This window comes from Triticum urartu, chromosome 7 (assembly GCF_003073215.2).
Source record: "Triticum urartu cultivar G1812 chromosome 7, Tu2.1, whole genome shotgun sequence".
Lineage (NCBI taxonomy): Eukaryota > Viridiplantae > Streptophyta > Magnoliopsida > Poales > Poaceae > Triticum > Triticum urartu.
The window spans coordinates 501,974,476-501,989,771 of record NC_053028.1 but is presented as its reverse complement, the minus strand read 5'-3'; the positions used below and the strand labels follow the sequence as shown (position 1 = coordinate 501,989,771).

General features: G+C 44.3%; 2 protein-coding genes across 2 annotated transcripts; one reads left to right on the top strand and one right to left on the bottom strand.

The window, feature by feature from the left end:
* Nucleotides 1–451: 451 nt before the first annotated feature.
* On the top strand, nucleotides 452–3,733 carry LOC125522153 (protein trichome birefringence-like 23). The gene is made up of 3 exons (XM_048687232.1): nucleotides 452–921; nucleotides 1,797–2,080; nucleotides 2,907–3,733. Exons 1-3 carry the CDS (start codon nucleotides 681–683, stop codon nucleotides 3,684–3,686), a joined length of 1,305 nt encoding a protein of 434 aa, XP_048543189.1. The 5' UTR covers nucleotides 452–680; the 3' UTR covers nucleotides 3,687–3,733.
* A 3,007-nt stretch (nucleotides 3,734–6,740) lies between these two features.
* LOC125520622 lies at nucleotides 6,741–12,650 on the bottom strand. The gene is made up of 2 exons (XM_048685586.1): nucleotides 12,080–12,650; nucleotides 6,741–7,005 (listed from the first exon to the last, which is right to left on the bottom strand). The coding sequence occupies exon 1, from the start codon at nucleotides 12,431–12,433 to the stop codon at nucleotides 12,083–12,085; it is 351 nt and encodes a 116-aa protein (XP_048541543.1). The 5' UTR covers nucleotides 12,434–12,650; the 3' UTR covers nucleotides 6,741–7,005; nucleotides 12,080–12,082.
* Between the last annotated feature and the right edge of the window lie 2,646 nt (nucleotides 12,651–15,296).

Here is a 15,296-nt window from a genome sequence, read left to right as displayed (position 1 = left end):
TGGCCTCCTCTTGGTGTATTCCATGATATTCGGACTCCTCGTTTCTCGTAGTTTCTCTATCATTGTCTTGCCCAGGCCCCACTTCCACTACTAGTGCGTAAGGACTTTAGTATCATTGTCGCCAAGCGTGAGAGCGACAAAAGAAAAGAAAAAGAGAAGAAAATAAAGCTTGTCAAGTACTACCTCCGTCTCAAAATGTAAGACGTCTTTGTAGGCTAGCCCACAATTCCAACACTTGTTCGCATGCTTATTGTTTTTCTTTCCTAATGAAAGAACAAGCGCCGGATAGAAAGGAAAACAAATCACATAGACACAAGTGGAAAGCAAATAAAACACCAAAAGGGAGCCTCCACAAACGACCATCTTTCAGCGAAAACCTGAGGTGGTTCGTGCAAATTGCAAGATCACCGGTCCAACGCCGACAGTCACCTGATGACCCGAGCACCACGGCGTCATTTCCCCCCACCCATCCGCGTATATATTTTCGCCCGTCGTCTCCCCGGAGGGCCGCGGATACACAGCGGTAACACACCCGCCCGCCGCGATTCACCGTGGCATCAAGATCGGCTCAGCAGCTCCTGCCCTACCCAGCACCCACCAACCACCGGCGCAGCACCACTCCACTTCACTGCGCGAGCGCGCGTGCCGAGTGTCGGCGGCGTTCGGAAGAATTCGAGGGCATGGGGATGGAGTACGAGCCGGCACCGGGGCAGAAGAAGCCGGCGGCGGGCGGGCGGGCGGCCCTGAAGCTGCTGCTGGCCCTGCTCCTCGTCGGCCTCGCGATGCGGCTGCTCGCGGACCGCTGCGCCTCCCGCCTCCTGCCGCCCCCCGCCCCGAAGGAGGAGGCCGCGGAGCTCGCCGTGACGGCGCCGCCGGCGCAGGAGGCCGACGGCGGGGACGGGGTGCCCGTAACTCCCAACGGTGAGCTGGTTCTTGGCGTGTTCTTCGTTCGTAGCCATTTTCTACTTTCCGTTTCTGCCCCCCTCGGAAAAATACCTCCCGTTTCTGTTTTGCTCTTCACTACCGACAGATAGATGGATGGAATGGACAGCGGCAGCCTTTACTGGAGAATTAACATTGCTTCCAGTACAATTAATTCCGGGTTTAGCATGTAGTGACCGCAATTTATACTCGGACTTGCAGCATAATAAAAGGGTGTGCCTTTTGTTCGTTGCTGAAAATCAGCAGTTGATTGGAAGCTGGATAATGGGGGGATATTTGCATACATATATTTTTTTTATGTGGGAGAAGATTTGCCTTTTCCAGTGAGGGATGATTTGAACCTCCAATGTGATAGTATATGATTCACATATGATCGAGTTCTTGGTTAACAAAAAGGAAAACAATGCATGAGAAAGAAAAATAGTAAAATTTACTCGGGTGAAATGATCTAACTTTCCAAGCTCAGAAAGTTCTGCAGTGTGGTTATCAGGTTCAGAAATCTCAACTTAAAATAGTGCAGTTTATTGCTACGTGGGGGGCGTGTGGATCTCGTCTCGTTCCATGAGCTTATTATTTTGTTCTGTGTTTTGACCCCAGATGCATGTTTGCTACAGTATCGCTTGATCTCCGCCATGTGGCACCTGCATTAATTTTTTGGGGGGAAGTGAAAGAAGATTGTGATTCATTCCTTCATTGATCCCTATCATTAGTTTAAGTGAAACAAACGATGCGATTGGACTAATATGGATCCTCTGTGAACTGTCGGCGTTGCCTTCAGAACAGTGTGTCAGTGGTACCAAAGGGTACTACCAGTGACTTGATTGGTAATGGTGTTCTCTTTTGTTCCTTCACAGGTGCAGGGAGGTGTGATCTGTTCCATGGGGAATGGGTCCATGATTCCACTGGCCCAGCTTACACCAATGCAACCTGCCGGTTCATCGAGACTCCACAGAACTGTATGTCGAATGGAAGGCCTGACGATGGTTATCTTTACTGGAAATGGAAGCCGTATGGCTGTGACGTGCCGCGGTTTGAGAGCAAGACGTTCTTGGAGGACATGAGGGGCAAACACTGGGCACTAGTCGGCGATTCGATCCTCCGCAACCATGTCCAATCGTTGCTCTGCCTTCTTTCCAAGGTAATTCCATGAGATTTTCTTAAGGGTGTTGCATGATTAATTCTTCGTATTGTGCACATTTAGTATGAAGAAAGGATTGCCATCTTGCATATTACCTCTGTTTGGAAATAAGTGACGCTGGTTTAGTTCAAATTTGAACTAAAACATCGTCACTTATTTCTGAACGGAGGGGGTACTAATATGAACATTTTAATTTAATATAATTGCGCGTGTTTATTTTAGTCATTGTTTCTGCTTTAGTAGTATGTGTAACTAACGGTATCAAGCTTTAGAGAACTTGAGAAGGATATAAAATGCCCAAGAATGATGTGTTTATTTTGTCGTCGTTAATAAGATGGAATACTTTGTTCTTCCGTTACCATCAGTTAGGAAGGGGCATGAGGCGACATATTAGCATACTACCCTCGCAAAAAAAAAAACTAAAGGTTCTTAGAGGTGGCATTTTTTGCTGCAGCTTTGACAGGCCTTGCGCATTGTGAATTTATCGCCTTTTGATCGGACATTTGACCTTGTTTCTTTAATTGTGTCTGTTCTTATACTTGATGAAGATCCACTGATAATTCTGGAGAATCTTTGATGAAACATGTTCTTGTTAAGGATGATGGATCAGCTATCGATGTGTCGTTTTAATACCTAGCAAGAACTACAGTTTCTAAAATCCATCATGCCATCTCCCACATTCAGATTTGTGTGGTACAATACTCTGTCTGGGGATGCTATCAGTCGTGCTTGGCTGAATTTTGTAACAACATAACAGGATTTATCAGAAGCCAAAAATCTTTCAGCAAGTAGATTGTAGATAAACAATTCTGTTACGTTTCTTCAGGTTGAAGATCCTACAGAGGTGTACCACGACAAAACCTACCAGTCCAGGCGATGGCACTTCCCGTCGCACAACTTCACGCTGTCCCTGGTGTGGGCGCCGTTCCTCGTCAAGGCGGAGATATTCGAGGACGAGAACGGGGTCTCGTCGGCGGAGCCGCGGCTGACCTTCGACGTCCTGGACGCGACCTGGGTGAGCCAGTGGGCCAGCTTCGACTACGTGATCATCTCGACGGGGCAGTGGTTCTTCAAGAAGGCGGTGTACCTGGAGCATGGGGCGGTGATCGGCTGCCACTTCTGCCAGGACAAGAGCCTGAAGGAGGTGAGCATCGACTACTCCTTCCGCAGGGGGCTCCGGGAGGCCTTCCGGTTCATCACGGCGTCGCCGCACCGGCCGGTGGTGTTCTACCGGACGTGGTCGCCGTCGCACTTCGAGGGCGGCGAGTGGTTCAGCGGCGGGCGGTGCGACCGGAAGGCGCCGTTCAAGCCGCGGGAGGCCGGCGACCGCGCGCTGGACAACCTCATGTGGCGGGTGGAGCGCGCCGAGTTCGCCAAGGCCGCCGCGGACGACGGCGGGGCGGGGCGCCTGAGGCTGCTGGACACGTACGAGATGTCGCTGCAGCGGCCCGACGCGCACGCCGGGCCGTACCGGACGTACCAGCCGTTCGCCAAGGGCGGCGGCGTCGCCGCCGGCAAGGTGCAGAACGACTGCCTGCACTGGTGCCTGCCCGGGCCGATCGAGGCGTGGAACGACATCATCATGCGGATGCTGGCCGAGGACTGACCTCGCCAGCGGGTTTTTTGACGTGCCGCGGGATTGGGTGGGGGGGGGGGGGGGGGGGGGGGGGGGGGGGGGGGGGGGGGGGGGGGGGGGGGGGGGGGGGGGGGGGGGGGGGGGGGGGGGGGGGGTGTCAGTCAGAGGCTTGAGTGATGTTGTTACCAGGGGTACGTTGTGGCTTGTGAAACTGCATGTGTTGTCAGTCACCGGTTACGGCACGAGTGCGCCTGGTTTGTGCTTGGACTTCAAAATGCCGGCCTTTCTATGGACATTTTGTGGCAAGCATACATACTAGAATAATGACGCAAGAAAGAAAATCTTAGAGCATCTCTAACAGACTCCTTAAATCGCCGACCCATATCGCCTATTTACAGTTTACAGAAAACGCATTTTGCGAGCTCGCGCGGGCTGCGGCCGAGCAGACCTCGCATGGCGGAACCATAAATATGTTTTGCGGTTCCGCTATGTGGGGTTTGTTCGTCCGTAGCCCAGGCGAACCCATAAAACGCGTGGTTTTTCAGAATTTGACACATATCTCGCATACGATAGTAATATGAATTCAAATAACATAAAATGTGAATATTATGAATCCAAATTATAATGATTATTCAAGTCACTGAATTAAACTAATAATTCAATACAACAATTAGTCCAAATACAACAATGACACCGATCACACATGAATTAAATGAAATGAATGTAAGGCCTTTGCCAATGGTGCTCAATGCCTTTGGCCATGCCTCTGCCAATGATGCTCAATGAGATCCTTCTGGAGCTGATGGTGGGTGTTTGCATTTTCAATCTGCCGGTATGTCTGAAGGAATGCTTGTATGCGGTCAGGGTCTCTGGCTGGCTTCACATGGCTACCGACATTGTCATAGAAGAACTCCAAGTTCAAGTCCCCCTCATCTTCGAAGATCATGTGAAGAATCACACAACATGTCATGATGTTGCTCAGGGTTTTCTTGTCCTAAAAAACGAGCAGGACCACGACAATGGCAAATCTAGATTGCAAAACCCCGAAGGCTCTTTCTATATCTTTTCGGGCAGCCTCTTGCACCTTTGCAAATTCAATATGCTTTCTAGTTTTGGGCTTCTCGATGCTCTTCACAAATGTACACCAAGAAGGGTAAATACCATCTGCTAAATAGTACCCCTTTGTGTACTCATGCTCATTCACAGTGAAGTTGCAAGCTGGAGCATCACCACTAGCAAGTCTAGCAAACAAATGAGACCGTTGCAACACATTGATATCATTGAGAGTACCCAGCATACCAAAAAAACAATGACAAATCCATAAATCCTCGGATGCTACGGCCTTTAGCATAATTGTTGCATCGTGAGACTTGTCACAATACTGCCCGTGCCATGCCTTCGGGCAGTTTTTCCAAGTCCAATGCATGCAATCAACGCTTCCTAGAATGTTAAGCCAACCTCGCTTCTCATGCTGCCATAAATTTTATTGTGTCTTTCTTGTTGGGTGCACGAAGATAGACAGGACCGAAGACTCGGATCATCACTTTGGCAAACCTACGCACTAACTCAATTGTAGTATCTTCACAATTGCGAAGATACTCGTCGGCATAGTCAGTCGGAATACGATATGCAATCACACGCATAGCTGCGGAGATTTTTTGGTAGGCGCTAAAACCCAACAAGCCCGCGGTGTTTCTCCTTTGATTGAAAAACCGGCAATTGGCCTCGCAAGCTTGCACAATTTTTACGAAGAGTGATTGGCACATTTGATACCTTCTCCGAAAGAGGTGCGGCGGATAGGTTGGACTATTCGCGAAGTAGTCTTGCATCAACATCATATTCCCGAGATGGCAGTTGCGAGAGATGCAAAGACGGCCGACGGTCGAACCTCGTCGTCTCTTGCGGTTTCGATCCTCCACCTCCTTCACGGCTAGGACCGCCACGACCATCTGCTGACGACGGCGCTCGAGCATTCCATGTTCGAGTCATCGGACGAGGATGAATCCTCGAGCAAAAATTGCTTGCACCGCCTCAAAACCATCTACAAAGAAACCGCATTGACGCTCGCATCAACGAAATTTTTGCGACCGAGCTACAAGGGAAAGGAAAGAGGCTCACCGGGGCGGCGATGACCGGTGGCGGCTCGGTGAATCCGGGGCTGGAGCCGACCGGTGGCAGCTCGGCGAATCCAGGGCGGGTGGCGGCTCGAAGCGGTCGATCCGGGACGGCGACGACGTCGCAGTGGCTCCGCTGGGCGGATTCGGGGCGGGCGGCGCGATTCCGCTGGCGGGAATGGTCAGAATCACAGGCGGCGGGTGGCTGCGGGAGGGGATGCAGGGAGCGGGCACGCTGAAATGTTCCTCCCGCTAACCGCTTTCACAGAATACAGGGCACCCTCGGGGCAGAGGGGGGCTATGTTTTCTCGAGTCGAAGGGAAGATTTTACCGCGCCCCTTAAAAAAATTACGGGTCAGACGCTTTTAGGGTTTCTATTCGGACGCTTTTACAGTTAGGGGCATTTTAAAGGGGTGTACTAGAGAGATGCTTTTACACCCCAGTTACCTCTAGCCTTGTCCTCTTACCTAGAGATGCTCTTACACCTGAGTTGCCTCTAGCCTTGTCCTCTTAACTGAGTTTGTCGGGTTGGCAAGGAGTTTCTCTCAGTTTTTTGTTGATAAAAGGGGTTCTTTATCCCGGTTACATTAGGGAAACCATGGGAATCCTTCCACAGAAAACAGACAACAGAAGAACAGATATAACAAGAAAACAGGTGAGCTGATGGAGAAACAGAGATACTGCCGACGTCGAGGGGCTTGCAGCATGCTCCTCGACCATCATGGGGCCGATGATTCTTCTGCCCACCGGCGCGGCGGCGCCCATCCACGCTCTCTACTATACAGCTTCTGTCTAGAGTATGAATATACTCCAGTTAATTTTACTAGCTTCATATCAGCACAGTTTTGTGGCAAGTTGGATGATAACTGTAGCAATTTTCTTGTTTTACCAGCAGATCCATCGCTTATGCAAAGATGCATTGCTTAGAAAAAATCCCATAAGCCTAATGAACAGTACGTACACCAAATCATATATCATGCGCTCCACGTATTATTATTTTTAACTCAAAACACACATATATGTACAACATATGAAAATTCCCAGAGAAATAAAACTTTGAAAAAGAACTCTTCTATTGCATGAAATCATCCACATCTCATCATATTTACATGATACTCCTGAGCTTGGAGTACGAAACGCACCATTATTTTGCAGACTTGATCAAAATATACTACAGCGTATGAGCACATAGCTGGTCAGTTTGGAACATGCAGAATTTCTTTTCCAGCTATCTTCTGCACAAATGGGAAAAAAGTATTGGCAGTAAAAAAAACTTTATCAATGAGATGTCAATAGAACGAAATTTATAGAATTTCAATGAGCATGCAATACAAAAATTACAGTATATGTGACAAAATGCAAAAGATAAATACATTTTTAATCATGCTTCGGACCAATTTTGACCATCCTACACAGGTCCACACACATCCATAGGGAAAAAAAACATAGCCGTGTGAAGACATCAGTTCAATATCTACATAGGAAAAAAAAATAGCCGTGTGAAGACATCAGTTCAATATCTACATACTCTTGCTGTCTACAGACTACAGATATAGCTAGTTTCCTTTTTTATCTTAATAAGCTCAAGCAGTCTATGTTAGAAAAAATATATCTAAATTAAATAATTCCCACTGCTTTCACATGTTATAGCAGAGTCTTTTTCGCTTTGGCATAATTTATTTGGTTAATTCCTTGGCTAATATAGTGTTACCTCTTGCAGAAAAACCTTGGTATGAGAGCTCAGAGCAAGGAGCTCAGTTTTTGAATTTACTTTGGTTATTACTGACTTACTACTGAAATATATTTTTGCAGTTAACCATATGCCTCACTTTTGGTGTGAAGTCTGTATAATTGTAAGTAACTTATTCTAGTGTCTAATGTATGTGCTCATTTAGTGCTAAATTTTCAGTTATATAGAGTTTCCATGTCCATTGATAAAAGACTGATTTCAAAATAGTACAGACAGTTAGTTCAATAAGTAGCATAAGCAAACAGTACAAAATAACTTCACTAACAAATTGATTCTCATCTACCAAGAAAACCTAGTTGGTTGTTTTCCACTCCCTCCGTTTCTTTATGCAAGACATCATGCATCACAAGATTCAAGTTTGACCAACAATTAGATCAATAAAACGTGGGTTATATGACAAAGAGATAATACCATTGGAAAACGCTTTTGAGTACGAACCCAATGATATCATTTTCTTTGTCAAATAAACGACATTTCATTAATCTAATTGTCAGCCAAACTTGAATCATGAAATGCTAAATATCTCACAGAAAGAAAACCGAGTGAGTGTATCTTTGCGTTCTATATTACTAAACACTTTTGAGTACGAACCCAAGGATATCATTTCTTTCACAAATAAACAACATTTCATTAATCTAATTATCAGCCAAACTTAAATCCTGAAATACAGATGTCTCAAAATCAAACAGAGTGTGTTTTTCACTTAGTATTCAAATGTATCGAAGCTTGTTATACCATGGTGTATCTCTATGTTCCTAAGCATTAGAATAATACTAACTACACAAAGTATCATCTCTCATCTTCAGATTTAATGACAATCTGGAAAGATGAGAGATAATATTTTGTGATGTTAGCCATGCATAAACTCTCAAGGAAGAGAACAAAAAGTGATGTGCTAGTCTTCACCTCTATTGTAGACAATCTAGTCTCCTTTGCCAGACAATCTACTCTATCTGATAGTTTTGTGAAGTTATTAGAATTCACTATTAGTTGAATATGCATCTTTGGCCTAAGTCTCACCTAGAATAAACATCTCACATCTTACTGAATTATTTTCTCATTAACACATTACATGTACTAAAATGTTTTGATATTTCATCTTGGACTTGCCTATGAGATGCATCTTTGCACAAACTTTTGATAGTATGGATAGTTGTGAGAATAACAGGAAAGCTAAGGTACGCTATGTTATTTTCTTTAATGAATATATTGTGCAGACCTGGCTTTAACCAGATAAAATCTAGTACAGCAGTTAGGAAGAGAACCTAAAATAAGAATTGAAGAAAGGCTAACAACAAGGTATTCCTTCTCATTTTTCCAAGAAAAAAGTGCTTCGGAAAGATGAGGTAGATAGTACTTTGTGTACTTAGTGATACACTAAGAGCAACTCTAGCAGATACTGTAAAAGAGGCATACTGTAAAAATAACTGCTGTTTTTAGGTTTTGAGGCAAAAAAAAAGACCAGAACAGATACCATAAACAAGGGCGTGCTGTAACTTTTTTTGCAGTATACTGTAAAATGAGCCGCCTGAACATCATATATGCAGTTCCTATGACAAAATTTACAGCATACTGTATCCAGAAAAATTCTGGCACTGCCGCCGCCTCCGGCTCATGATTCCGGCCGTCCCACTGCTTTCATATGTTATAGCAAAGACTTTTTCGCTTTGGCATAATTTATTTGGTTAATTCCTTGGCTAATATAGTGTTACCTCTTGCAGAAAAAACAGGGCAACTAGGTATGAGAGCACGGAGCAAGGAGCTACCTTTTTAATTTACTTGGTTACTAACTCACTACTGAAATATTTTTGCAGCTAACCACATGCCTCGCTTTTAATGTTTAGTCTGTATAATTGTAAACGTAGTATGTTAAATAACTTATTCTACTTTCTGCTCCTTTAGTGTTAAACTTCCACAGTTATAGAGTTTCTACATGTCAGTTGATAAAATGACTGATTTCAAAATAGTGTGGACAGTTAGTTCGATAAGTAGCATCTCCTCTACCTGGCTTCAAGTTAATAAACAAAGTAATGTCTTAAATATATGTTTTATCTTGTTACCTCAATTGAACATTTAGAGCAATGAATTAATATTTCTTAATCATAACAAACAAAAGAAACTATCAGGATAGGATTTGCTCTTGGGCAGCAAACCTAGTTGGTTGTTTTCCACTCCGTTCGTTTCTTTATGCAAGACATCATGCATCACAAGATTCAAGTTTGACCAACAATTAGATCGATAAAATGTGGGTTATATGACAAAGAGATAATACCATTGGAAAACGCTTTTGAGTACGAACCTAATGATATCATTTTCTTTGTCAAATAATCGACATTTCATTAATCTAATTGTCAGCCAAACTTGAATCGTGAAATGCTAAATATCTCGCAAAAAGAAAACCGAGTGGGTGTTATTCACTTGATATACAAATCACAAATGTATCTCGTAGCATGTTATACCATGGTGTATTTTTGTGTTCTTACGCATTAGTATCTTACTAACCACACAAAGTATCATCTCTCGCCTTCAGATTTAATGACCATTTGGAAATATGAGACATAATATTTTGTGATGTTAGCCATGAATAAACTCTTAATTTTTGTTTGTAAGGAACAAGAAAAATATTGTGATTTGTTTTGAAAAACAACCAAACTAGTTTGTTATTTTTCACTCGCTCCATTTCTGTATGCAGACGCCATGCATCACAAGATTTAAGTTTGACCAACAATTAAATCAATACACATAACTTACATGACGAAAAGGTAATATCATTGGAAAACACTTAAGAAAATGAACCAATGATATCATTTCTTTGTCAAGTAAAAAGTATTTCATTAATATAATTGGCAGCCAAACTTCAACCCTGAAATACTTGACATCTCACAAAATCAAACAGGGAGTGTTTTACACATAGTATTCAAATGTATCTCAAAGCTTGGCATACCATGTGTATCTCTGTGTTCTTAAGCATTAGTATAATACTAACTACAAAGTATCATCTCCCGTCTTCAGATTTAATGACAATCTGGAAAGATGAGATAATATTTTGTGATGTTAGCCATGCATAAACTCTTAAGGAAGAAAACAAAAAGAAGTGAAGTGCTAGTGTGCACTTTTGTTGTCCTTCTTTTTCGCATCACATAGTTTCACGTAAACTGAAATGTTAACTACTACCTTTCATGTGCTAGACAATCTAGTCAATCTGATAGTTTTGTGAAGTTATTAGAATTCACTATTACTTGAAATTGCATCTAAATCTCACATCATACTGAATTATTTTCTCATTCACACATTACACGTACTGAAATGTTTTGATATTTCATACTGGACTTGCCTATGGGATGCCTATTTGCACAAATTTTTTATAGTATGGATAGTTGTGAGAATAACAGGAAAGCTAGGGTACACAGTGCACTCTGTACTATGTTGTTCTCTTTCTAAAGAATTGAAGCAAGGCTAACAACAAGTATTCTTTCATTTTTCCAAGAAAAATGTGCTTCAGAAGATGAGAGATAGATAGTACTTTGTGTACTTAGTGATACACCAATGCTCAAGAACAGAGAAAAACGCCATGGTCTAACAAAGCTACATTATAAACCAAAATATGTACTGAAAATAATAAGAATCTAGGTAAAATCTTAACTAACCAAGAGGTCACATTAAACAATATATCACCATTGCTTTGGCTATACTAACCACTCCAAACCTCAAGACACAACTCAAGATTCAATTACAGCACCTCCCCTTCGAAGCTTTCAGATGCTCAAATTAACTGGAAGTTGAAATATTTTTTTCATTTAACACTCAAAATAATTAAGTTCAAGAATACAAGTTCATGGTTGAACACAAGGTACTGGCAGCTAAACGTTCCCAATGGACTTATCAAACAACTGCTGATGTGCGACATTCCAATCATCAACAACTCAATACATTGAAACAAATATTTACAATTAAATTAGCAGATTTAACTAACTATTTCATTTAAGATCACACTTACATGTTTCCTCTATCAGATATCCATTTCACCGCCTGAATTATTTGCTCAAAATATTAAATAAATAATAAATGTCTGAATAATGAGTTGTTTCTTTATGTTTCATCTAAAGGAAGGAATTTTAATATGACATAATTTTCGGATTTTCTGCCAGACGAAAGCACAACCTTATGCAATGCATAACTGCATGACTCGAGGAGGCATCAAGTACTTGAGCAGCAGGCCTACACTCTTTGCCTACCCATGTAAGCTCATTAAAATTTGGTTGAGAACAGGGATCATAATCTCTACAGAAACATAATTATTTGTAAACAAAATACTTAAGTTTCTGCAAAAAGGATTTTTAAGTTGCACTACTAGGTAGGAACTAGAACCCTACACTTCCCTTCTACGGTTTTACACAACCAAACACCCAAACCCTGCATAAATTTTGCCCTTTACCAGTTCAATCATGATGTCTCATTCCAGCGTCAACTTTGCATTTACAATATCTACCAACAGTTAAGAGCCTGAACTCTTCTTTAAGAAAATCGAGCGGTCAATCAGAAGTAGCGTGAGATCTCACCAGTCACTTTTTCTCCTCGGCCGCGTTGGCATCGTTGGGGGAATGGGATTCGGCGCGGGAGGGAAGGGGGTTGGAACCCTTGACGAGCCAGCCCAGGGCGAAGAAGGCGCCGCCAGCGAGGATGGCGGTGCCCCAGGCTTGGGAGTACCACCGGCTGTACTGGCGCACCGCGAACCGCCACTGGTCCCGCAGCGTAGCCGCGTCGGGCAGCGCCGCGTCCGGAGGGTTAGGGTACCCGCCGCCCGCCGCGCCTCTGCCCGGCCCACGGATGCGGGGGACTCCCTCAGGCGCCGGTGGTTGCGGCGGCGGAGGAGGAGATGGCGACGGCGCGACGGGCTTCTCTTGGCTCGCCATTCCAAGAGGGATCTGTGTGTGCTTTAGGGGCCCGAGGATTGGGTGAGGCGGCCGGCGGCGAAGGTCGGCTTGTGCGACGGTGGCGGGCGAAGCGGCGGTCGAGATCGTAGCCAGGAAATGAACAGGCGTGGCGGCGACCCCCGAGTTCCGGCTAGAGAGGGGAGGGCCGGAAGAGGAAGAGTGGTAGCAGAGGAACCGCCGGGAGGAGTGTGTGAGGGGGATCATGGGAATTTATGCTTTCCTTGCCGCGATGGGATTTTGGTGGGCCAGGCTTCCGTGCCGCGATGGGCTACAAGGCTTCGATCCAGCACGGTGCGATCAAAGGCCCGCCGTTGCTCTCCTCGGTTATGGAAGGAATAGAAGTGTTATCTCTTTTTTTCTTGTCTAAAAAAAAATATTTTTTTTCTCACAAAAGAAAAGAAGTGTTATTCCTTGGCCTTATCAAAAGGACCGGCAATGATGCTAGCACCAATATTTGACAGGATAATTGGCTACCTATTTGTGCGCGGTCTAGGTTACTCAAAAAAATAAATTGTGTGCGGGTTTTTTTCTTTATTAGTAGCCAATTCAATTGATCCGGTGACCTGATTGTGGGACACGCAGATGCACGCAGAATATCTCATTACTCCCAATGTTGGTGTTGTTTTTAATATTTCTCCTAGCTCACGAATACAGGAGGATTTTTGGGCATGGCATTATGACGAACGTGTCATCTTTTCATTAACAGATACTAGAGAATCTGGAGATTGCTACCACCCATCATTTGAACTCTCATACTACTCCAGCTTCTCATCAAAAAGAATGTAAATGGGTACCTCCTATAGGTGAGGCAGCAAAATTAAATGTTGACGGGGGACTAACTCGAAGGTGTGAGACTGTCTTATGCAGGGACAATACAAGTTGTTATTTGAGACCTTCTGCTATTTTGTTCGATGGCCTTGTTGATCCATCATCCTTAGAGGTGCGTGCATGCAATGAGGGATTGGCCTTAGCTCAAGACCTCAATATCCAGCGTTTGGTTATCGCATCAGACTGCCTTGAAGTCATTACAAGTATATATCAAGAAGGGTGCAGCTTCTGCGTATGCTTTGGTGCTCAGTGAGATTAAGCATAGGAGTAATGAGTTTGCTAATGTAAGTTTTTGTTTCGAGTCTAGGAAGTGCAATTTTGAAGCCCATGCTTTAGTTAAGACAACTTCTTTAACTGCTTGCTCAAGGACCTTGGGGGTTGTGCTCTTCCAGTCAATCAAGTATGAAATTTGATTTGGACTTTCTGTTTCCATATTTAAATGGAGACATGACCCTCTTCGTTGGATTCTTGGCTAGTAGATCTTCGTTTTGCGTTGAGTTACCGTACTTGTTCAATATTTGCTCAAACCTGGTGTTGTTGGTTTCCTCAGCCGCCCACAAAGGGAATTGGAATGTACCGATAAAACATTGCTTGGCCCGACCTTCGGGGGACCCTCACGTCAGGATATCCACACGTCATATCTTTTTTTTGAGGAAAAAGAGTAACACTCCATTACTCTTGAGCCGATTCCATGTCAGCTCTCATCTCTTCCACTAAATCATCCGGGACACCTGCAACTTTGTACGCATCTCCTTTTTTTCTCGCCCGGGCCGCCAAGCAGTGAGCCAATTTGTTCTGATTCCTCTTGACATAGTCCACCCGAGCATTTCTGAATTTTGATAGTTCAATCTTGGCATCATGTATGACTGAAAAACAGGCAGAACGATTGCTGGCTTCAGATTGGATTTCTTTTGCTAAAAAGGAGCAGTCTGTTTCCGCAATGATGGGCCCTCTGAACAGAGCCGCTAAAGATTGGAGCCCCGATAAGAGAGCTCGGGCCTCCGCTTCCTCGACCAACGAGCAACACTCGATACTTTTAGACTGCGAGAAGACCACCAGGCCCCTGTGGTCGCGAGCTACTGCACCAATACATGCCTGCCCACTGTTAGCCAAGAAAGAGGCATCAGTATTCAGTTTCACCAGGCCATTACTTGGGGGGCACCAAGCACCAGAGGACGCCAAGTTGCAGCCCGATCTCACCTCCATAGCTCCTCTCGCTGACTCCTTTCCAACAGAAGCATTCCTGAGCTGCCCCAGACCTTGCTTGTCTTTCATATCTGAAATAGATACATAGCTGTTGTCGTTTATCTCCTCTACGTATTGCTGCAGGAATAAAGCCGATCTACTAACCAACTCTTTCCCTGTACTATGAAAATAGTCGTCCCGAAGAAACCAGCAATGCCACAGCAGCAACAATACTTTTGTTCTTGTTTTCATATTGCATAGCCCTAATAAATTTTGTAACCAGTCCTCCCCAGTAAACTGAAAGAGCGTTTCGCTGGGGATGTTCCAGACCTTTCTCATCTCCGTTCTTAGGGCTCTGCTCTTGGTACAAGAGACTACAGCATGGTGTTCGTTTTCCTCTCCCATTCCACAAATATTGCAGGTACTGTCCATATCCAAAGTACGCTTCCATTTGTTCAGCTTGGTCGGCAGCGTATTGGTGGCCGTCCTCCACCCGAAGATTTTGATCTTTTCTGGTACCTTGGCCTTCCAGATGATGTCCCAAATGCTACGGTTGTGTGATGTGTTCGTAGAACTCGATGCCGCACCCTCAGACTGATCTTGAAGAGAGGCCGCCAGCTTATATGCACTCCGGACAATGAAAACTCCAGACTTCTCATAATTCCACGCCAAAGTATCCTCCGCAGCCGAATTCGGGATCCTGATGCTACATATCGCATCCGCATCAAAACCATAAAATAGCTGGTGAATCAGTTCCGAATTCCATCCACTTCCATCTGCAAGCATCAATTGATTCACCCAACGCAATCTGGATCGACGAATGAGGTTA

Bases quoted from the DNA above. Each gene is read 5' to 3' on its own strand.
- LOC125522153 (XM_048687232.1), top strand. From the start codon at position 681: ATGGGGATGGAGTACGAGCCGGCACCGGGGCAGAAGAAGCCGGCGGCG. The intron at 922-1,796 runs GTGAGCTGGTTC...GTTCCTTCACAG, and splicing joins GGTGCCCGTAACTCCCAACG to GTGCAGGGAGGTGTGATCTG. The intron at 2,081-2,906 runs GTAATTCCATGA...ACGTTTCTTCAG, and splicing joins TGCTCTGCCTTCTTTCCAAG to GTTGAAGATCCTACAGAGGT.
- LOC125520622 (XM_048685586.1), bottom strand. From the start codon at position 12,433: ATGGCGAGCCAAGAGAAGCCCGTCGCGCCGTCGCCATCTCCTCCTCCG.